The 24,666-nt window shown below is 33.6% G+C and overlaps 1 protein-coding gene across 8 annotated transcripts in view; it reads right to left on the reverse strand.

The window, feature by feature from the left end:
* LOC149911024 (jumonji, AT rich interactive domain protein 2-like) overlaps positions 1–19,966 on the reverse strand; it is a 34,676-nt gene extending 14,710 nt beyond the window's left edge. For 6 of the 8 annotated variants that reach the window (XM_090102090.1, XM_090102053.1, XM_090102044.1 and 3 more), the window contains exons 1-14: positions 19,885–19,966; positions 19,631–19,719; positions 10,791–10,951; positions 10,169–10,336; positions 8,793–8,849; positions 8,655–8,714; positions 4,302–4,352; positions 3,945–4,001; positions 3,794–3,823; positions 2,992–3,695; positions 1,757–1,990; positions 1,478–1,673; positions 981–1,213; positions 604–804 (exon numbers count right to left, since the gene is read on the reverse strand). In XM_090102090.1, coding sequence (XP_089958216.1) covers positions 604–804; positions 981–1,213; positions 1,478–1,673; positions 1,757–1,990; positions 2,992–3,695; positions 3,794–3,823; positions 3,945–4,001; positions 4,302–4,352; positions 8,655–8,714; positions 8,793–8,849; positions 10,169–10,336; positions 10,791–10,951; positions 19,631–19,638 — 2,160 coding nt within the window. In that variant the 5' untranslated portion in view covers positions 19,639–19,719; positions 19,885–19,966. The remainder of the gene's footprint in view (positions 1–603; positions 805–980; positions 1,214–1,477; positions 1,674–1,756; positions 1,991–2,991; positions 3,696–3,793; positions 3,824–3,944; positions 4,002–4,301; positions 4,353–8,654; positions 8,715–8,792; positions 8,850–10,168; positions 10,337–10,790; positions 10,952–19,630; positions 19,720–19,884) is intronic. The other 2 variants (XM_090102108.1, XM_090102099.1) reach the window with 2 other exon arrangements.
* Between the last annotated feature and the right edge of the window lie 4,700 nt (positions 19,967–24,666).

Here is a 24,666-nt window from a genome sequence, read left to right on the forward strand (position 1 = left end):
AAGACGCCGCGCTTACCTACTCCGAAACATACACGATTAGTCCGCATGCGTACTGGCGCTGTATATTTTGGAGCGCTATTCTTACTTACTTCACTACAAAGTATACGCGAGTATTTGCAAGTATTTGCGTACTGCTGTTGTATAGATTGGAAGAACTTTGTAAAAAAGTTATTTCCAAACTATACGTGATTAGTTTCACACCGTTGCGTACTGGCCTTGTATAGTTTGGAAAGACGCGTCACTATACAAAAATATTTAAAAAAGAACAGAGAAAGAAGAAAAAAAACATATAATAGATATACAGTTGTGTATAGTGCGTGAGTGTGTGTGTGTGTGTGTGTGTGTGTTTGTGAATGTGTGTGCTTGTGCATGTGAATGAATATGTTCCGTAAATGTGCCCCGAATAGAGAAACTGTGAATATGGAATGGTATTCTCTATTGTCACAGGGGATATGTTCCTAGGTGACTAAATAAAAGAGCAAAAATAAAGAAATCAGTTTAATTTAAGCTTGAACGTGATATGGATGCAAACGACTCTCGACAGCGTAAACGATAAATGATATCTCTAGTCGTATAAAGTAATGTTTGAGTTGGGTTTATTACCTTAAGATTCCACGGGTGCTGCGAGTACGGTTGCTCACAATTGTTCGGGAAGCCCAAGTCAGCCTCGTCCGTATCTATGGAGGCGGCGTACACGCACACGTGCTCCTCGCCAGTCTCGACATGCTTCCAATATATCTTCTCGACATTCTCCTCGTTGCAAACGCGCGTGGCCACGTTTATATCCACAGCGCTATTGGCGATCTGCAAGTTTACATTTGTGTTATAAAATAAAACACATAATGTGACTCGCTATCCACTAGACGTATAATATACAATATAATATAATTGTTATAATGATACAATAATATTATTGTTCGTCGAGGTTAATTTAAAAATACAAGCGCCCGCTACTTGAAAAGATATGACAATACATATACCTTTTTAAACAATTTCAAATTCATATTCTTTCCTGCGATAATACAGTCTTCGGTTTCACTCAATGGCTCCAATATTTTCACATCATCTGGCCCATACTCTTCGTCGGAGGACGAATCAGACTCCGCCAACATGCGTTTCTGTCTATGTAATGGGTTCGTAGCTCGCTCTAACATATTATCGGAACGCTTCTTCCATAAACGATTAACTTGATTAGCCAGCTTATTACGCTCCTCTGGAATATAATTGCATTGCATATGGTTATTTGTATATCTATCTATATAAAGTAAGTTCGTGTTAGTTTAACACCAGTGTTTATAACTTACGTAGAGAGCGGATTGAAAACATTTTTGGTTTGTCAGAAAGTCAAATTAGTCTCCTCAATTAGATTAGGATAATAACAGTAAAAATTTGTAAATCTTCCGAGCGATTAGGTCATTTCTCGTATACAAACAATAGAAGCGTTAATGACTAGGTAAATTGAGAGTTGTTTACTCACGATTGGTCAACGTGTCGTATGGCAACAGGAATTTCACATATATTTGGTCAAGACGCTTTTCCGGTTTTATCAGTTTTTTGTATCTCATCTCCTCAGCAACCTTATTCCATTTCTTCTTAGTGAATACGTTCTTCAATCCACCTAAGCCTTGCACAACTCGTAATAGTTTTGGTAAGTTTACCTCAAGGCCATCAAGCTATAAAGAAGAAAATAACAACATATAAGAGATTTATCAAAAAACTTAAAACCACAGGTCATTATTTAAAAATAAAATCTTACCAATGGTGGTCTGGGGCACATTTTGTGCGCAATCAAATTGGCCCGAATATTGGAAAGTTCTTTAGAGGCCGGACCCCAGCGCTTGAACATACGCGCTATATACTGATTTGTGACCCCAAATCGAATTTCGTTATCCAAGTTACAAGGTGGGACAAACGTCTCCGGTGGAATCACTTTGCACAACCCAAACTCTGCTACCTTTGGCAGTATAGATTCAAAATATATCATCGGATCCTAAAATATTAAATAGTGTTTTTTTTTTGGTTTAAAAATTTTTTAACATAGTAACGTGTCAGATAAGAATATAAAGTACCCGTCACGAGAAGCTATAAATTATGTAAACAAACATCTTTTACTAAGTAAACATTTTATACTGCGAGATAATAATAAATTGACCATATTCAATCGACATGAAATATAGACGGGTTATATGAAAGTAACAACCTATTTAATTTAGTCGGATCATATTTTAACGACGCAAAGCGCTATCGTTTGTGTTTCTTGGTACCGGAACGCGTCCGTCGCAGGGATTGTGAACTATCGGGACGCCATTTTGAAATAAACGCATCATTTGAGTTGTTTCATTGCTTTGCATATATCGCGGATCTGGTTGTTATTGTTAATTTTGTTATTGTTTCGTTATCACTTTTTTATTGTTGTTACTTTAATTGTTGCGTTAATTTTATTTGTTATTACGTATAATGGAGCCAGTAGCCAGTACATCTAAGGAAATAAATTCGCCACGAAAAAAACGTCAAAAGGTGCGTAATACAATTTATCTAAAATATATAATAAGTAAAAAGAAAGAGTTGTTTGTTCAAACGTTCAAACAAAAGGATATGTTGCTCGCAAAAATACAAATTTTAAATTTGACGAGGTAAAACAATTATTACAAGAGGGACTGCAGCAGATTACTTCGGAAAATTGGAAGCGTTGTGTGGAGCATGTTATCAAGGAAGAAGATAATTTTTATTCCAAAATCGATGAGATGATTGATAAAACTGTAGACAGCTTCGTGATACATGTCACTGATTCTGACACAGAAATGGAAACATCTGAATCTGACGAATAATTATTCTTAAATAATATTTATGTTAATTAATATTTGTTACTTAATAATTTATTAAATCTTAAACAAATTCATTTTTTTTGTTGGTCCAAATGTTGTGAACTCCTGAACACTTGTTTACAAAATTTATAGCTTCTCATGACGGTTACTTTAGATATGAATTAACCTTAAATTCCTCTGCGGTCGGTTTGAAAACGGGAGCATTTTGCATTTTTGGTCGGTCAATATTCCGATTTTCCTTCTGCTTCCTCATTTTCGACAATACTTCATCGTCGCTGGAAATTTCGGAATTGGAAGGTGTCTGGGTACGGGTACTAGTAGATGGTCCAGGAACTGCTGAGGAAGGAATGAAAACAGACCGCCGATTGTTCGACGTCTCATCAGTGGACGGACTCGCGTTGGGATTACGTGTCTCTTGCTGTTGTGTGCCGGACGATTGGCCATTTTGCACGGTCTCATCACAGTCATCATCCAGGGTCTCCGGGAACGGTACTTCAAGTTTACAATTCCACGTATTATTTGAATTATTTAAATTTCCAGTTGACGAAACTGATGTTGAAGGATTGGTGGTATCAGTGAGATCAGTGGGAAGATTTTCTACATTTATATGATCCGATAGTAATAAGTTGAAACTCGACGACTCCAGTGATTTCACAAGTGTCGATACGAGTTTTATTTTTGAACAGAACTTACATGCGTTACATTGTTTATTTAGAACGGTATTACTACAGCAAACAATTTCCCTCAAAGAAGTAATGTGCCTCGAGGGGCACTCGTTTCTTGATTTTTTCGTGTTGCTACGCGTACTTGCTTGATTTTGAACAGATGCAGTAGCATCGTCTATATTTTGTGCACAATTGTTGTTCGGCGCTAAAAAAATAATATTGCCTCAATTTTTTATTTTTTAGACAAAACTATACTTTTACTTATATAATAACATCATACTAATATTTTAAATGCGAACGTACCAGCTACATGTAATGGGGATTCTTGGTTATCTGAAATATTTATAATAAAATATGAGTATTTATATATCTTACGATACCTATATGTAATTCACAAAATAATTTTACATAGGATTACAATAAACTATTAGACTACAAAAAAACAAAAACATACTTATTATATAATCTTCGGGATCATTGGACATCTTTATGGACACAGGCATTTCCATATCTGAAACAAAATATAAAAACACGATAATTTATACATGGTTATCTTAAAATAGATGTAATTCATAAAATAATTTACCTAGGAGTAAGGACTGCGTTTATGCCACTTTAAATCTTCTTATATATAAAAATGAATCGCAAAATGTGTTGGTAAGCGCATAACTCGAGAACGGCTGAACCGATTTCGATAATTCTTTTTTTTATTATATTCCTTGAAGTACAAGGATGGTTTTTATGTAGAGAAAACGTAAATATGTACCACGGGCGAAGCCGGGGCGGACCGCTAGTAAAAAATAAAATAAACCTGTTAAATCACCAAAACGAATTTGGTTCACGGTTCCAGCATCTTCCTGATCTGAAATTTTAATAACAAAAATGTGATAAACAAATGAAATATACGTAAATTAATATTTTCTTCTACATAAAATTACTTTCAACTATTTTACAGTCACACGTACAGTACTCCCAAACTGATAATGCGCATAGAAAAATACGTCACTGTTCGGCGACTGTCATATTCCCCGACATCCGAATACGATATATTGTATATAGAGTGGTTAAATGTATTTTCGTCATGCATAGTTTATTGTGATTTTACGCTAAAAGAGATAAGTAACGAAATTTGTTTCGATAATTTAATGTAAGTTAATAGCGAGGATAAGCCACACGATTGCGAATATAATATATTTGTTGCATTGATTTACTTGGAAAACTATTAAAGTGTCTTACTGAAGCTGATGAATGATGATGGATGTATGATGGTTAATAAGACAAAGTTTATATTAAAAAAAAAATATTTACAAACACTGGTTTACATTTAAATTGTAGAAATGTAATCATTAAAATCTCAGTCCAAAGGATTTACAGAATCAGGGATTATCTATATTTCTGATATCGTAGAATGATCAAAACTTTCATTATGCTCTTATTAATTTTCACTTTCCGCACTGCTATCTGCTACCTGTGTATATAATCATTTTATCGGAAAATTCAACTTTGAAACAAAACTAAGAAGGGTATGTAACAGCAGCTCTATATAATTCCATACAGAGATAATACGTGCGGTCACCACCAATATAATATAAAGACGACTGACGGATTTTTGAATTTTTTGACTGACAGGCTACCGTCACCTACCGCCCGAATTGTTTTCGATTGTGTATAACTCTGAACTTTTGCATTTGTTATACTTCTAATTATTATCTGCAATTTCAGAAGAAAAGTCGTTAGTGCGATTCCCGGTCGAAGCAAATGAACTTTCGAAAATATTTCAATGCAGTTCTATTTTTTTTTACATCATAAATGTTTCCTTTGAGAATTTTTTTTTATCTCCAGTATTCAAGTAAGTACTTTCCCTCCAGGGCCCATCGAAAATTTCCATTGTAAATACCTATCATGTGATCGGCAGGAGCTCCAGTAACAGGTGTTATGGATACGGACTCTTCCATTTATGAAAATACTAGCGGTCCGCCCCGGCTTCGCCCGTGGTACATGTTTACGTTTTCTCTACATAAGAACCATCCTCGTACTTCAAGGAATATAATAAAAAAAATAATTATCGAAATCGGTTCAGCCGTTCTCGAGTTATGCACTTACCAACACATTTTGCGATTCATTTTTATATATAAGAAGATACATAATATTAACAAAAGTTAAATTGATGAACTAAAAAAACGATTATCGCACATATTTCACATCATTAAAGCATTCTTGTAATTATGTACAAGTATAAAATACTCCTGAAGCTCTTTCAAGTGATACCAAACACGGTATATATCTGTGGTATTTGGTACGTACCACTTAAGTGCAAAATGGTGATTTTTGGGTATGAGCGTTTGAAAGTTTTCACGGTTGCTACCCTGTTGCTACAGATCGGAATAAACACTTGAGTAAAACAAATTTATGATATTTAAATGTCTATTATGTTCAAGTTTTGAACACTTACAAAAAAAATAAAAAAAATGTTCTAGTTCAAGAGTAATTGTTACTTAACATGTTTGTACCAAAAGAAAAAATGTGAAAATGATGTGAAAATGTCTAAAACGTGTGTACTTAAGTGGATTAGAGCATATTTATTTGTACTCTTAATTAGTATTTATTCCTATTTTTACATTAATGGAAAGGATTTTTCTTTTTTTTTTCGACGGAGACATAAACAGACATTAAAAAACAAATATTATGAGGAAACGTCTTCCATACAAATAGATTTAACCATATATAAAAACAAAAACGAATAGGAATGTGATTTGCCACAAATAAGTACTCATAAAAAAGCCAGGAAATATTGTGATTTTCGTGCAATATGCTCTGATACTCTCTCTACAAAGTAAAATCCTAAAAGTAGTGTGTGTGTGTGTGGTTTAGAAGTCACGGTAGTTCGCTTGCCTGCCGTGCTAGATGCTGCGGGATCGATCCCATCAACCGACATGTACCAATGTGTCTTTTTCGGATGCATAAGTAGATTCTCTAATAACCAGAGATACATCTTCTATAACAAGAAAACATCATCATTTCTAATAACAGGAAAACATCGTGATGGCAACCGGGATTTTGGTCTGAAATCACCAACCAGCAGTGAGCAAGCGTGGTGATTACTGCTCATGTCTTCTCCTTGTGAGAAGATGTCTTTACCCTGCAAATAGTTACGAGCTGGATCCAGTCAAATAAAATTTGTTTGTAAAACGTACCACTACAACATTCATTCATAGTCGTCATCACTGTCACTGAAAGTCATAAGATTGTTTCTAGTCGGACCATGAGACAATGATTTGAAATAATCATCATAAATTGGATCACTTATTGGCAGGAGATCTAAGATATCTTTGAATTTCAGAGCATCGATATTGATAGGCTCATTAGAGGCCAATGGCAAAGCCACTTCGGAGAATTCTATCTTTTCTCAGTTCTCTTAAACCAGAAATACAGAAACTCTTCATTTTCACTCAAAGAGTATTTAAAATCTACGTCATTAGACTTTTCATACATCAACCAGAAAATACAGTTCTAACCAAATGTAGTTTTGTCTGTTGCAGTATTTCTTTTGATAAAATGAGTAGGTAGGAGTAGTAAATAGTTTCGAAAATGGAAAGAAGTCAGATTCATTAATTAATTTTACATCATGGCGATTGCTGGTCATTTTCATTTATCTCGGGGAACGGAGATGGTGCTGTTTCTTTTTTGAATGAATCTTTCAATATCTGCTCAACAGGCAACCGCTTACTGTTTTTGACCTGGACAACACCGAATATAAAATAAGCTACTCTACTTCTTCTGCCAAACGGTTATTAAAATGCCATAAGCATGATGCGATTTCATCCGCACCTCTTTGAGCTATTCCTTCATACATAACATAATGGAATGTTCGTTTAGTAGTAACTTTGCGGATTTTTAAATTAAAAGTCCAAAGTTTTTTTTATAAAAGGCTACAGATGCAGTTAAATTTGGAATCTGTAAACAAACAGCTTTTATCTTTTAGTTTCATAGTGAATAATGTTGCCTTATGCTCCAATTTTTCTAAATCTATTCTAAACTGACATGAAAGAATGAATTTGAAGAGACAAAGAATCAAACCTTGTGCATGTAGGTATCATTATTTGGCTTTTTAAACGTTTACCAATCTTTAAATCGATTTAAAGATTGATAAACGTTTCTGAACACACTAAGTCTAAGAGATCTTGCATCACATGCATGTTTCTTTATAGATAATAGGCTTGAGACCTAATGTCTGAAGATTTAAATTATGTGCCAAATAACGTTATATTTAAGTAAGGGAGAACTCAGAGAAGACCTGTTAAGTTCACAAATAATTTTATTTGATTTGGTACAAATAAGTTAAGTGATGATAATAATTATTCAAGTTTGGTCTAATTATGTTAAGTGCTCTTACGTTGTAAATGGCCGTTCGTTGATTGAGTATTCGTTTTACAAGTCTATGTTAAGTTATATTAATATATTTGTATCAAATAAAAATATTTTTTTTTGTACTTAAGTGGTTTTGATACAACCTATTTAAGGTATTTCTACTATCAATAGGCTTATGTGACATAGACCAAACGAAAGAGGACGTTTTTATCAGTATAGATTGCCAAAAAACAAAAAATGGCCATTTTTGCACTTACGAGGTATATACCAAACACCACAGATATATTTTAATTTTATATTAAGAACTTTTTGTCCGCTAGAGGGCGCAATACTAAATTGGGTGACAAGCTTTATAGCTCATAAGTCATAACCAACATTATTCTCATAGGTAGTAAAGCAGCTTCAGTAGAATTCAGCTATGAACGAAAAGATGTGAATTATATGCAATCAGCCCATGAATACATGTAAAGTCACAAGCAAATGCTAGTAATATATATGTATGTATATTCAAAATGTACAAACACGGCATATCTATCTTAATTTTATTTTTTTTACTCTGTATGTTTAGTCGCTAGAGGGCGCCACATTAAATTTTGTGAAACCTCATATAGCCTATAACCAGCGGGCAATTAAGACGCTTCTAATGATACGTCATTTGTCGAATTCTGATAAGTATTTTAGAAGTTACGAGGGAACAGATGAACATACATACATACATAGCCTGTCAAAAACAATACAAAACAAAACCCTCCCTTTGCTTTGCCGTAGTCAGGTAAAAAAAAATATTAAAATATACCTGGTATACGAATCGTAGGAGGAACAGCGAGAGGCATTAATGATACAGACACTTCTTTATCTGAAATATTAATAACAAAAACGTGACTATCATTTATATTTTAACTTAAAACATATGTAACTCATAAAATAATCATACCAATGACTGCATTACTATTTGACATCTTCTTGGGCATTTTTTTCTTTTTATTACAACCTGTAACAAATAAAAATATGTATTAAATAATCAATTTTTATATTAAGTTGCAAGTTTTAAAAATTGATGTTTACCGATTCACAGACCTACAAAATATGTACAATTTCATGAGAAGAAATTTAATTAAGTACACCGTGACACATGAAGTTTACATATCAGGTGTATATCAAAAGATGTGGTGTGATATATTGAATAGGGATGTAACGATACCGATACCGATATATCGGCCGATATATCGGCAAGCCGATATATCGGTATCGCCGATAATAAATCAGCCGATACCGATATTTTTTTATTAAATTCTTTCTTTTTCTTTTATGTTTTTGCATTGTATTCATTCATATTGTTTTATTTCTGTTTCTGTAATAGTGTTAAGGTAGAGCGGAACCTCCTGACACAAGCATTTTATTTGCTTACTAGGAGTGTTCCAATCACAAATTTGTTTATGTAAAGGAAATAAATAAATAATTTTGAATTTTTTTTAATTTTTAACGTGATAACGTTTTTAAAATCGTTTTAGTCGGGTGACATGTTCATAAACTTGTGTCACACCAAAACCTCACGAGCGCGATCGCAGGTATAACGAGAGAGAGACGGACCTATCTCCCGTTTCATCTCGAGCGCTGCCACTGCATTATGTTATCACGTAAACATCTCGATCGTAAACCTACTTTACAAACAACCAATTTTTTTGATATCAAATAATTCAAAAACCCGCGCCCTATAAACGATGCGGGAGGCCGCCCGCGCGTGCGCACTTTATTTTCTGAAAAAACTCTACCAATAGTAAACTTTTATTAGGTACTGATTGTATGTGTATTACTTAAAGTTTAACTGACTTCGTAAAATAATAATACTAAAATAAATGGTTTTGTTGTTTTTTGATTTGGCATTTTTATGTAAAAGAATACGATTAACAGTTGTCTCTGTTAAATGTTGGTAACTTTTTATGCATAATTCACTATTTATTTTTCTAACAAGCCATCGATATCGGTATCGGTATCGCCGATACATTACTACAAATATCGGTATCGGTATCGTATCGGCAAAATCATGTATCGTTACATCCCTAATATTGAATATATTGTATTACATTGCTTTTTTTTCATTAATAACGTAAAAATATTATAAAACAAAAGTAGTATCCTCTATGTCCCTGTGTATGGTTAAATCTTTAAACCTACGCAACGGATTTTGAAGCGGTTTTTTAATAGATAGGGTTATTCAAGAGGAAGGTTTTAGTATATAATTTGTTTTTTAGACAAAGCGGGCAAAGCCGCGGGTGGAAAGCTAGTTACAAAAACTGGTTAAGTACTAACCTGTATCACTGCTACAATCCCTCCGTACAGATTTTCTGCTCTTCGAACGTTCTGGGTACCGATTGGGCGGTTCAGATTCGCCATTTTCGCTGCTCTTGCTGCAACTTGGCTGGCTTGTATCTTCTAACCTTTTTAATAGTACAACTGGTTGCTTGTGAGTGTGTATACCTAAAAAAAGAGATATCAGCATAGATATGGGTATATAAAACAAAATATGCTTTTGTGATCATTTACAGCAACCTTCACTCTATAATGTGCAGTAACACATTTTAATTAAAAGGGAGTTCTTTTTTGCTACTATTGCTGATTTTGGTTCTTTATTTTAGATTATTAAGATATGTTACAAATTTTTACATAGTGGCAAATAAAAAGTTTTGCTATTTCTTTAAGTGATGTGGTATTGATAGACTAGTCACTAGAGCATTCAGTCGTAACAGAACATGTATAGGTTAAATAGTATATCGGCTACTAGAAAAATGTGGTACTGGTGTGTAGTTCGCTATGTGGTATGTGATTGATCATACAATCAATTAGTGAATAGTTAAGTGTAGTATTTTCCATAAAAATCATAAAAGGGAACTTTAATTTTTACGATTTATTTCACGGTTTATTTTTCACTTGCCTTGGAAAGAGACCACATCTAACATCGAGCTCGGTGTAGTGTGTATTTGAAAGACTCTTGATTCAGGCGGTGTTTCTGTTCTCCTGTCCCCAGCGGCTTGTTGCGTTTGACGCGTAACCGGAACATGTATGCCCGCGGCGAATTTGCGTTGTGCTCGGACTCTGTAAATAATAGCAGGACTAAAATAGTCACTTTTGGTGAATCATAAGATTTTCTCATTACAAATCGGATAAAAAATTGGATAGAATTCATAAAAAGAATTTTTATGAATTCTGTATATATTAACAGATACACATAACAAACATTATAAAATTGACTTGGACAGCTTACAAATACTCCGTCAAGAAATAAAATAATATCATCCAGAACTGGAAAAAGATTCTAACTATTTACTTCCATTTCTAGATCTACATCGGATGAAGATGATGATAAAGAAGTGTTTATAATAAAACGCTCTTCCATTATTTATATTACTTTATCTGGTTTCGTAGAATCGTTTTCGATTTTGCTGACTTTGCACACAGCATTTCAGACATTGCTCTGGCCCAATTTCAGAAAAAGCTTCTTCCACTATTTTTTTGATATCCATAGCAGGTCTATTACTTAACATTCTTCTCCGCAACTTTTTGTTTCATTATAACCCAAAATCATTTCTATTGGATTTAGTTACTTTAGGTAGTTCAGGATTTAAAATATTTTTAATTTAAAGTATCAAAACGGTTAAGTCCAATTTACCAGTGAAATCTTCCACGCACTTCAAAGTTGAAGATTGCGATGTGTATGAATCTTCTTCATGCAATATTTTTCTATACACATTGTTAACAACACCTCTTGCTTGTGATCGCAGGAGAAAGGAGAAGTCCAAGATGATGCTTTTCAAATCTTGGTAAGTTTTGCTGGTACATATCAAACGCATGCATGTCCAGATTTAAATACAACAAATAACATATTGTTTTTTTAAGTTATTAAAAATACCTCGATTCCCACATTTCTGTTAGGATGGACTTACCGGAGTTTGATATGTATCGGCTCAATTAGAATCTGTTCTTTTTTGCATTAATAGTTAGTGTCGATTAAAAGGATGAAATACATAACAAACTTGTTAAAAAACAAATGAGAGGAAACAATGACATTTTTCACCACCATGGTTTTGTATTAATCATTTACCTCGATCTAGATGATTTAATAAAAGATTTTTTTTAGGTTTCTCCTTTATTTGTTTTAGAATTCTAATCAAAACAATGTATATGAACGCTAATATCCATACTAATATTTTAAATGTGAAAGTAACTCTGTCTGCCTGTCTGTTAATCACGCCTTATGGTCCATTGAAATGTTACATTTTTTAGGCCTAACCTTGCGTTTTTTAGAGGACGCAATTTTATTTTTTTGATGTGTAGGGAGGGGGGGTCAGTGTGAAGCCAAAACCAAGTTTGTGGGGTCGCCACCCTTGTCCCATTGCCGCCATCTTGAAAATAGCGATTGAAATGGTTTTAATGGTAATGGTACTCACTTCGGAGGGCTGTAAAACCTTAGCTATTTACTTAAGGAAAAAATATTGTAAATAAAAGTTGTTCTTCGTAAAACAATCTACAAAAATAGTCTGATAATGTGTTCTTCGTAAACTTATAAAAAAAAAAGTTTTATTGAAAAATATAAACATCTCTAATTTCTGAACATTTTCGCTTATAACTTTTGTTTATAGTTCTACGACAAAAAGTTACTGAACCTAAGTTGTAGAGAATTTAATTTGCAACAAATAATGTTAACATTGTTTTATTATCAGATAAATAGTTTAAGAGATATATCGTAAAACCATTTCAACCGCTATTTTCAAGATGGCGGCCGTGGGACAAGGGTGGCGACCCCACAAACTTGGTGATAGCTTCACACTGACCCCCCCAACACATCAAAAAAATAAAATTGCATCCTCTAAAAAACGCAACCCCAAATGTAACTTTTCAATGGACTAAGAAATTTGGTATAGAGATATTTTGATACCCGAGAAAGGACATAGGCTACTTTTTACCCCGGGAAACAGGAACCAAAAGTACCAAAACCCCTTTAATACAGTTGGGACAGGTGTCAACAGCGGAGTTAACATCAGCTGTTAGATTTTAAATTTTAAAATTACATTAAAATTAATTAATTAGTGCTAAAATAGTAAATATTAGTAATTATTAACTATTTTATTGATATAAAAGTGAAAATAATTGTGAAACACACCTTCTATGTGATCTACGCAACGTTTTGTATAACGCGGAGGTCAACGTGTCAACGGTTATCCGAATTCAAACATCTTCTCCAATAAACCAGGGGAGTACTAGTTTTAAAATTTCATATTTAATTATATACGACACCTACATTCATTTGTAATACTAACACCGCTCATATTTAATGAGCTACGTCACAATAAATACATTGGCATAAAAGTTACCGTCTCACTTTGCTTGACAAGTTGGAAGCAATTTAGAAGACAAAAACTTATCGCCCCAGACAATATTATTCTTTACTCTTTACTACATCATACCGTTAATCACTTAATATCAACATTCAGTTCTATCATAATAGTATTCAGGAATAATTATCTCATACATTTCCTTTCATCTGTTTCAGTAACTTAAAAGTACAACATGCTGACCCGCAAGGCAGTAGCTAAGGACATGGAGAATAAATTAAAAGCTACACTCCATGATTTAAAAGCTTCACAATCTTTATGTGAAAAACTCATACAAGAGCGGGATGAAAGTGAATTAGAGATTCAAGGAATTATAAAAAAGAACTCTCTTCTTAAGGCCGAGCTGGCTGAACTACACATGAAATACATTTATAGTGAAGACAAGTGCAAAGCCCTACAAGACGTTGTGGACAGCTTCCAGCAGTGCTCTAGTGACCATGAGAAAGCTCTTAGCCGTATCGCTGAGTTGGAATGTAGCTTAATGGAAGCGCAAGAGGACAATCCCAAGCGGCAATGCAACACACCAAGTAGTCTTCATGATGAATTAATTGAATGTGGACAGTTAAGTGGCTCTATAAACTTTAAAAAATTCAATTTCTCTTCGCATAAGAAGTTAAAAAAATATCTTAGAATAAGTAAATTCATCAAGCGTACGCAATCTATTGTTAGAAAGAGTTCTTTAAAAAAGATAGTTCAACTAAAGAAAGACAACATAAACCTTGTTCAGGAGTTAGATAAATATCATAGGGATCTAGAATACTATAAAATGTTATATGATGTAGAAACAACTGAACTTAAGGAGAAGATAGACTCCTTAAGTCAAATGTTAACTGATGTGAACCAGAAATACTCTTCTGCCCAAATGCAAATTAATGAGCATATACAAGAGGCAGATTATCTTATTAAGTTGAGCAATGAGAATATGGATCGTTTTGAGTCGCTGACCAATAAATATGTATGTCAGTGTTCAAACAATGACAATGAGCAACCGTCGCCCCATAAGCCTGACTACACAGACATACATAGTGTTAAACCCACTACCACAATTCCAACCAGTAATACTAAATACCTTTCAAAGCAGGAAATAATTGTGTTGTCAGATAATATTGGTCAGGGATTTGGCGCTATGCTCAACAACTTAGGGCTTAAAGTTACTAATGTTTGTACGCCTAACAGTTCATTTAAATATATAATCAAATCACTGGATCATTTCAGCTTTAATAAGAATAATATTGTAATTATATTATATGGGGACAGTTTAAATATAAATAATAAGGATATTGATGTAGGATTAAAAAAAATGTTAGATATTAGTAGTAAGACTAAATGTAAATTTATGTTGTGTACCTTGCCATACCTACCTGGTTTGACACAAGAACAAAATAGATTAATTTATAATATGAATTTAAAATTGTATAACCTAACAAATCATCATCGTGATGCATTTATTTACTTTGACATTAACTCATGTATTAAATCTTTTACTTTGACAAAGAATACAGTGTATCTGCCATATAGATATAAGCGTGAACTTGCTATGTTAATAGCATATAATATTAACCAGTCTGGTACATGTTCGGTATCAGACCATCGATCTACTATAATTTTATGTAGTAGTAATTTTATACATCAACCTAGATTAAGTGTAGACAGACAATCTAGCCCTAAGCTAGATTTAAACTAGTATATAAGACAACAGCTAAGCAGTGTTTTTCCATTGTGCATCAAAATATTCAAGGCTTGGCTAGCAAATTGTTAGAAATAGAATTGTTTCTGAATGATAACAATATTAAAATATTTTGTGTAACAGAACATTGGCTTAAACAATGTCAGTCGTTAGTAAATATTGAAAATTACAAATTAAAAAGTATATACTTTAGGACACAGGCTATTCACGGAGGTTCTGTTATTTTTGTACATGATAGTGTAAAATGTAAAGAACGAACTGACATTGTTAGTCTTTCTGTAGAACGGACCATTGAACTGTCCTGTGTGGAGCTGGAGCGTTATATTATTGTTTGCGTTTATAGACCCCCTTCCAGTGACTATAATATGTTTGAGACAGTCATGGAAGAAATATTAAAGCGTCTAAGCAGGAGTAAAAAAAAAGTTATAGTATGTGGTGATTTTAATATTGATTTACTTTTACAAACACAAACGGCTACACGAATTGTTAATTTGTTTCAGTCATTTAATCTATATAAACTTTTTAACGAACCCACACGAATTACACCTACTTCTGCAACTTGTATTGATAATATATACTGTGACTGCATCTGTTTAGAGAAAAATATTCTCAATACATTGACTTCGGATCACTGTGGCCAGAAAGTAGTTTTTGAATGGGATTGCATACCTACATTTAAAAGGATTAATGTTAGGCCTATAACTAAAAAAGGCATTAATAAATTTAGGAATAATATTAATAAAAACCTGCCCGTACTAAATGATCAATCCTATCCTAATAGTCCTTGTGAAATGTTTAAAAATCTTTTTAATTTAGTACATAAAGAATTTGAAAAAATATTTAAAGTTAAATCTTTAAATATTACCAAGGATTTACCATTTAGTAAATGGGCGACAGCTAGTATACATAGGTGCAGGAACATTCTTTATGAATTATATGGTATGAAGCAATATAATAAAGACCCATCTTTTCTTAGTTATGTTAGAAATTACTCAAAAATTTTTAAAAAAGTTTGTTTCACTGCAAAGCGTTTGTATATCAAAGAAAAAATACGCGACTCTGATAATAAAGTTAAAACAGTTTGGTCAATTATTAATGGTGAAATGGGTAAAAGCAAATCAAGTAATACCATAAAACTTGTAAATAATGACAGGGTTATTGACAAAAGTGCTGATGTTGCGCTTGCTTTTGAAGAATTCTTCAGTAGTGTCCCTGCTACTATTACTAATAGTTTAAATTCGTCTTCAGCACTTGCAGAGACCTTTTTGAGGGACCATGTTGCGGAGTGCAGTACATTATTTGAATTACGACACGTAACTGCTAATGATATTGTTACTGCCTTTAAGACGCTTAATCTTAAAAATACTTGTGATCTTTGGGGAATGTCCGTAAATTTAGTTAATAATATAATAGAAAATATTGCGAAAAATTTAGCTTCCATATTTAATAAGTGTTGTGACTATGGTACATTTCCTAATTTACTAAAGCTTAGTAAAGTTATACCTTTATTTAAGAAGGGCGATCAAGAAGACTGTAACAATTATAGACCTATCTCTATTTTACCAACATTAAGTAAGGTATTCGAGAAGTTAATATTAAACCAATTGAGTAGTCATTTTGCAAATAATAATTTACTGCACACCAAACAGTTTGGTTTCACAAAGGGGCGCTCAACCACAGATGCTGGAGTTGCACTTCTAACACATATATATAAGGCATGGGAAAACTCAAAAAATGCTCTAGGGATATTTTGTGACCTCTCCAAGGCATTTGACTGCGTTGAACATTGTACTTTGTTACGTAAACTTAATCACTATGGAATTAAAGGAAAAGCCCAGAACCTCATAGCGTCATACCTGCATGATAGGATACAGACTGTAGTTGTTAATGGAGAACGTTCTAGCGGTGCGTCAATTAACATTGGTGTTCCACAGGGGTCAATTTTAGGTCCCTTCTTGTTCTTGGTATATATCAATGATCTTCCCTATTATTTGCAGGATAGGTGTGAAATAGTTCTGTTTGCAGATGATACCTCATTAATTTTTAATGTGGATAGGCATGACCCAAATGTTGACGAAGTGAACAGTGCTCTTTTACACATATCTGAATGGTTTACTGCCAATAATTTATTATTAAATGCCAAAAAAACCACTTGTGTTGAATTTTTACTTCCTAATGTAAAAAAGTTGAACAGAGATATTACCTTGAACGGGGAGGTATTGCATCCTACTGAGTCTACTGTATTTCTAGGGTTAACATTGGACGAGAAACTACAGTGGGGAGCCCATGTCAACACCGCTGCAGGTAAGCTCAGTTCTGCTGCATATGCAGTCCGAAAAATAAGGCATCTCACCGATGAAGATACGGCCAGATTGGTTTATTTCAGCTACTTTCATAGCATTATGTCCTATGGAATTCTACTGTGGGGCAGGGCTGCAGATATAGAAACTATATTTATCTTACAGAAAAGAGCCATTCGCTCTATATATAATTTACGTGCTCGGGACTCACTAAGAGATCATTTTAAGAATACTGGTATCCTTACTGTACCATCACAGTATATATTTAATAATATTTTGCATGTACACAAAAGCTCTGACTTACACACAAGAGTAGGAGATAGACACGATTATGGCACAAGGAACAAGAATAGAATTGAAATGCCATTTTTCCGATTAGCTAAAGTTAAAAATTCATTTATGGGTCAAGGTATACGCTTATACAATAGAATTCCTCATAATATTAAAGAGTTTAGTAGTACTAAATTTAAAACTTACATAAAAAATGTACTAGTTCAGAGAGCGTACTACAGTATTCAGGAATATATGGACGATAAAGACCCATGGAGGGTTGTCGCGTAAAAACCACAGGACAGTTCTTTGGCATATTATGTAGTTAGGTAGATATAAGTTACATATTATGTAAAGGAGAATGGGCAAATTGGGCCTGAAACTTGGGCTAAGACCAATACACACGAAATATTGTTTTTGTGATAGATCATTACACATACCTAACGAAAAAAATAAAATAAAAAAATAAATTGACCGGGTTCTTGTACAGTCAAGGCAAAAAGTTTTATTTATTTTGCGCACAATAACGGTGTTTTTGATTCGAGTGAAGTAAATATAAACCTAAATGTCATTGGAGTGACTGAGTTTAACCATAAAAAACGTCTAACTACGTTGAAATATAATAAACACGATATAGGTACCTGTTACAAAACATAATATTAGTGTATTTTGGTTATTAGAAGGCTTCAGATTAGTACGTCTTTGTAAGTGAAAGTGAATTGGAGTAACATAAAGATATTGTCATTGTCTTGCAACAGTTATTAATTGCAAAAAAATAGTATACACAAAGTAATAAAACTTGATGTGTCATGTGACTGTACAAAAACCCGGTTGATTATTTTTTTATATATATTTTTCCCGTTATGTATGTGTTATGATCTATTATAAAATCAATATCTCATGTGTATTGGTCCAACTCAAGTGTTCAGGCCCAACTTCCATAGTAAAATGCCCATTCTCCTTTATTGACATTATTTAAAAGAGCAACTATGGAGTTTCTTGCCGATTCTTCTCCATAGATACTGCTTTCCGAATCGGTGGTAAATGTTAAAATACTATGTAATGACGATTCGAAAGTGCTACTAAATAGTAGTCTAATTGAATAAATGAATGTTTGAGTTTGAGTTTGAATAATTAAGTAGAATTTGACTGATTTCTTAATCTGATAATATACATACATATATGCATTATTCAGAACTAGAACAATGAACTTTTTTATTCTGGGGTAGGAACCTATTTAATTAAAAATATACCGGCCGAATTGATAACCTCCTCCATTTTTTTGAAGTCGGTGAATAAATATGAGAGTAATCTATCTACTAATCTAATATTGTATTTAATTAGAAACATAAACATTAATAAAAATCATTGGTGTGTAATGTATGACCGTGTGTAATGTATTAAAAAATAATACGGTAAATTTTCATTATTTCGCCGTTTCGTTTTTCCAAAAATATTACATATGACCAAAGTTATGGACTAAAGCAAAGGGGGCGCAGGACTTACAAAATTTTTGATAGAGTTGGTGTCATTATAACACCTATTTATTATTGTTTTATCGTAAAGATTACGCTTATATACGCATGTTTTATAGGAACAACTTTTCTCTAAAATCAAAAATGGCCGAGATATTCGCCCTCAAAGATTGATGGTTTTCATTAGGTTAGGTTAGGTTAGGTTTGTTAAAAGAAAAACTACACAGAAATAGGAGCCCCGCGAAGCGGGGCTCCGTCGACGCGCATAGAAAAAAATTTTTTTCACTTATGATCAAAAATTTTCTAAGTCCTTACTTTGCGCCCCCTTTGCTTTAGGCGGACCTTATTATCACATAAAGATTATAGAAACTTTTTCAAATATGGCTTAACAATAAAACTATGGTAATGGCAGTTATCATTTTTTTCGGGAGATATTATCACTACATAGTATAAAACAAAGTCGCTTTTTCTGTCCCTATGTATGCTTAAATCTTTAAAACTACGCAACGGATTTTGATGCGGTTTATTGTAATAGATAGAGGGATTCAAGAGGAAGGTTTTAGTATATAATTTATTAGGTTTTAGACAAAGCGGGCGAAGCCGCGGGCGGAAAGCTATAATAAATACACGTGCGTTATTTAGGTACTTACCGTCTCATGGTGAATGCGCTGAATGCTGATGCTTATGTTGATTAGGTGATACCGGAGTTCAAACGTATTCTATTGATCGGGAACTGTATCTGCAAGTTAATTGTTTATAGATAAGCAAGTTTTAAATAAGTTCAAGTCAAAAAGTTTAATATTAACTAACGTATTATTGAAGTATTAGGTACACTGAATTCTTGTATAATAAGAATTCTTTAAAAAAAGTTTAAACGGTTTCCTATTATTTGCAAAATACAAACCTGCAACATCAAATGCAAGACTCCATTGATTGACCCGCTCACAAAATGCCGCACACTGCTGAGTGCTGACTGCACAGACGCCACAGAGCAAATGGAAGTCGTTATAAAATTAAAACTACTAGTGTACTATAGCCAGTAAGTGTTGCCATGCCTGATTTTATGAAAAATAGCAGAATATTATATGTGCCAAAAATCGGTAGAAATTGGTAGAATCCCTAATGAAAAATTCACGAAAAATTGATAGATCCACTACTACCCTAAATTAATAGGTTTTTAATAAAAAATAGATAAAATCACTATTATACATATACACCACTACATAGTATAAAACAAAGTCACTTTCTCTGTCCCTATGTCTCTTTGTATGCTTTAATCTTTAAAACTACGAAACGGATTTTGAAGCGGTTTTTTTAATAGATAGAGTGATTCAAGAGGAAGGTATAAGTATATAATTTATTAGGTTTTAAACAAAGCAGGCGAAGCCGCGGGCGGTAAGCTAGTTATTTATATACAATACATTATAGTGACTTTTTCTGGTCTTTCGTAGCGGAGTTTCTGATCTTTGACTCCACGTACCTTCTCCATTCTTATGTACAGTGTTGTGTATTTATTTATTTATAACACTTTATTATACAAACTTAAGTATGACAAAAATAATATTACAAAAAAAAGATATCGTTACAAGAGCCGGCTCTTGTATATTATATTTTATTATTATATATCCTTATTGCTAAGCAACAATCTCTACTAGGGAACATCATGGGAGAACAAATGTATGAAGTTTATGTAGGTATAATAATATGTATGTGCATCGCTGCTATCAGGCCACGTGTCCTGACGCGAGTTTAAGATTTTATACCCAACGCCGCTAAGGAAGTTTTCACTTCAAAAATGTTAAATGTTATTATTCATGGTGTTGAAAATTAAAAAAAAATAGGTAGTTATGATTCCTAAAACTTAATAGATATGGCAACACTGACCAGTAACTACATAATTGCTACCACGCCACCGCTAGGGTGCGCCGTGCGCCTGGCGCCAGTCTGTGCCCTGTGGCGCCAGTGTGTCGCCACTCGCCGCGCCGCGCCGGCGCCGGTCGATTTAAAATATGGCCGTTAAAACCATAGATCTCGGAGCAATTAACAAGCCATAGATAATCTTCTACTGACTTCACTACATAGTATAAAACAAAGTCGCTTTCCCTGTCCCTATGTCCTTATGTCCCTATGTCCCTATGTCCCTTTGTACGCTTAAATCTTTGAAACTACGCAACGGATTTTGATGCGGTTTTTTAGGGTTCCGTAGCCAAAATGGCAAAAACGGAACCCTTATAGTTTCGTCATGTCCGTCTGTCCGTCTGTCCGTCTGTCCGTCTGTCACAGCCGATTTACTCGGAAACTATAAGTACTACAGTGATGAAATTTGATGGGAATATGTGTTGTATGAACCGCTACAAAAATATGACACTAAATAGTAAAAAAAAGAATTGGGGGTGGGGCCCCCCATACATGTAACTGAGGGATGAAATTTTTTTTTTCGATGTACATACCCGTGTGGGGTATCAATGGAAAGGTCTTTTAAAATGATATAAAGTTTTCTAAAAAACATTTTTCTTAAAGTGAACGGTTTTTGAGATATCAGCTCTCAAAGTCGTAAAAAGTATGTCCCCCCCCCTCTATTTTTATAACTACGGGGTATAAAATTCTAAAAAAAATAGAGGTGATGCATGCTAATTAACTCTTTCAACGATTTTTGGTTTGATCAAAGTATCTCTTATAGTTTTTGAGATAGGTTGATTTAACTGTAATTTATTATATTTGCTGCTACGGAACCCTTTGTGCGCGAGCCCGACTCGCACTTGGCCGGTTTTATTTAATAGATAGAGTGATTCAAGAGGAAGGTTTATATGTATAATAACATCCATTAAATAGTGGAGAAGTACTGTTATTTTTGAGATTTCTAATGTGATGTCGTAAAAAATTTCATTTTTTTCGCTTACATTGCAAAATGCAAACGCAGGCTGAACCCTACGAGTTTTATCAAAATAATGTACTAAGTATTATACACATTGAAAAGGTCTACAGAAAAGTCCGCGATGGTATATGTCTATCTCTTATGGATAACCCACAATAACTCATGTATTCAGTCATTTACTTTTTACGACAAATAATGGCTAATTTTCGATGCGATTTTAACCAAAACAGCATTAATCCTTAACCAATTAAATACCTTGAATACATTGTTCATTTAATATAGATCTATATGGCTCTTTACACCGTATGATTTAAGTGAATATTTTCGAAGATATTACAGATTTAAAAATTGCGTAGCGTTTGCGGCGGTACCGGCCGGCCGCCCGGCTATCTATTTTATACCCTTGCGAAGCCGGAGCGGGCCGCTATATTTTTATATACAACGTTCACAGTTTTTCTGTAGTGTATTTAGTATCAGCATTGCACCCGTGCGAAGCCGGGGCGGGTCGCTAGTACTATATAAAAATAAGTCGGGTTTTCCTTCCTGACGCTATAACTCCAGAACGCACGAACCGATTTCCACAGTTTTGCATTCGTTGGAAAGGTCTCGGGCTCCGTGAGGTTTATAGCAAAGAAAAGGTGTCTCTGGTGGCGAAACGGAGTTCGCCGGGTTTGGTAGTAGTGCTAGTACTGTATAAATGGTTAAAACATAAGTACCTAGCGGTAGTGTCTCTCACTCTCAGTAATTATAAGTACATCCTTCAAGTAGGCAAATTTTTTTCACCACTATTTTTTCAGATTTTTTTCCAACTTTGAGCGTTTTCACACTATCCGATCGGATATCGGATACAATTTGCCCTTTCACATTATCCGATAAATTCGTTCCGATTTCATCATGAGTACTGCCAGAAATTTTTAGAGAAAACTAAACAAAATTGCCCTAATGTACAGTCACGAGCAATAATATATGCCTAGGGGGCGATGTGCAAAAATATCTGTCACTAGAACTAATTCAATAATATCTGTCTGCCCGTATACAGCAAAAATATCTGACATTAGTAGGCAACATAATAAAGTGGCATCAAAATTATGTGACGAAAATGTTACAGCAAATAATTGTGACAACCTCTCACGGCATAAATATGTGACATCAACTAGGAAGCAATAATATCTGACACAATTTCATATTTCTGTATTTTGCATCGATTCCTCATACAAATCTATACTAATATTATAAAGAGGAAAGGTTTGTATGTATGTATGTATGTATGGTTTTCACGCATAAACTACTGGACCGATTTTGATGAAATTTGGCACAGATAATCTTTAGACCCTGAGAAAGAACATAGACTACCTTTTATTTCGAAATATGTACCACGGGCGAAGCCGGGGCGGACCGCTAGAATATGTGACATCAACTAGGTGGCAATAATATCTGACACAATTTCATATTTCTATATTTTGCATAGATTCCTCACAAAAAGCATAAATATGTGACATCAACTAGGAAGCAATAATATCTGACACAATTTCATATTTCTGTATTTTGCATCGATTCCTCACACAAAGCATAAATATGTGACACCGACTAGGTGGCAATAATATCTGACACAATTTTATATTTCTGTATTTTGCGTTGATTCCACACTAAAAGCATAAATATGTGACATCAACTAGGAAGCAATAATATCTGACACAATTTTATTTTTAATTTAATATTGAATTAATACAAAATAAATAAATTTTATTTTAACTACGTTGTTTTAAAACATTATTACCATATTAATTAATATGTGCCGTCGTTGTATACTACATATTGTATGTCTAGATATTACATATATCCTACTAGTTTAACACCCGCGGCTTCGCCCGCGTTTTCAAAGAAAATGGCATGGTTTCCGTTCCTGTGGGATTTCCAGGATAAAGGCTCTCATAAGCGTTAATCCAAGTTACCTTCTATGTGTGTGCTAAATTCCATTTTCTCTTTTATTTGTGTGAAAGAGTAACAAACATCCTTAGATACATGATACTCACGAACTTTCGCATTTATAATATTAGAAGGATAAGATATCATGACAAAATTAAAGTATTCATATACTTATATGAATGCCCACTTGGGTAGATCTATTTTATTTGAAGGTTCAGTGTAACCTTCATGTATTATTTAGAAATTGTTTTGTCACATGTTTTCAGTTTTGTTATATTTGACGTTAGCGGCGTTTGACACGATTGCTCCGTTATTCATTTTCATTTATAATAATAATAATTAGCCTATAATATTGCTATTATTTTATTGAGTATCGAAAATTATGCCAAGTTATCATATTATCGTAATTTTATAAAAAAAAAAAATATTTACAAAATATAATGTGTCTTTTGTTCATATTCTTACCCCAGCAAAATACATAACACTAATTCAATAAATAACGTTTTGCCTTTTTAAAATCCTATCCTATCTTATCCTACTAGTCCTACTATAATCCTACTTCCTATCCTACTAACCTAGTATTATTAATGCGAAAGTTTGTGAGGATGTGTATGTGTGTGTCTGTGTTTGTTACTCTTTCACGCAAATACTACTGAACCGATTACAATAAAATTTAGCAGACAAATAAAGGGTAACTTGGGTTAACACTTAGGATAGGTTTTATCCCAAAATTCCCACGGGATCGGGAACTATGGTGTATTTCTGTGAAAACGCAGGCGAAGCCGCGAGCGGAAAGCTAGTGTCACATATTTATGCTTTTTGTGAGGAATCAATTATATTTTACAATACAGAAATTTAAAATTGTGTCAGATATTATTGCCTCCT

The sequence above is a fragment of the Colias eurytheme genome, chromosome 1, assembly GCF_061535395.1.
Source record: "Colias eurytheme isolate Ceu_HAF_F1 chromosome 1, ilColEury1 Martin Lab GWU primary, whole genome shotgun sequence".
Taxonomy (NCBI): domain Eukaryota; kingdom Metazoa; phylum Arthropoda; class Insecta; order Lepidoptera; family Pieridae; genus Colias; species Colias eurytheme.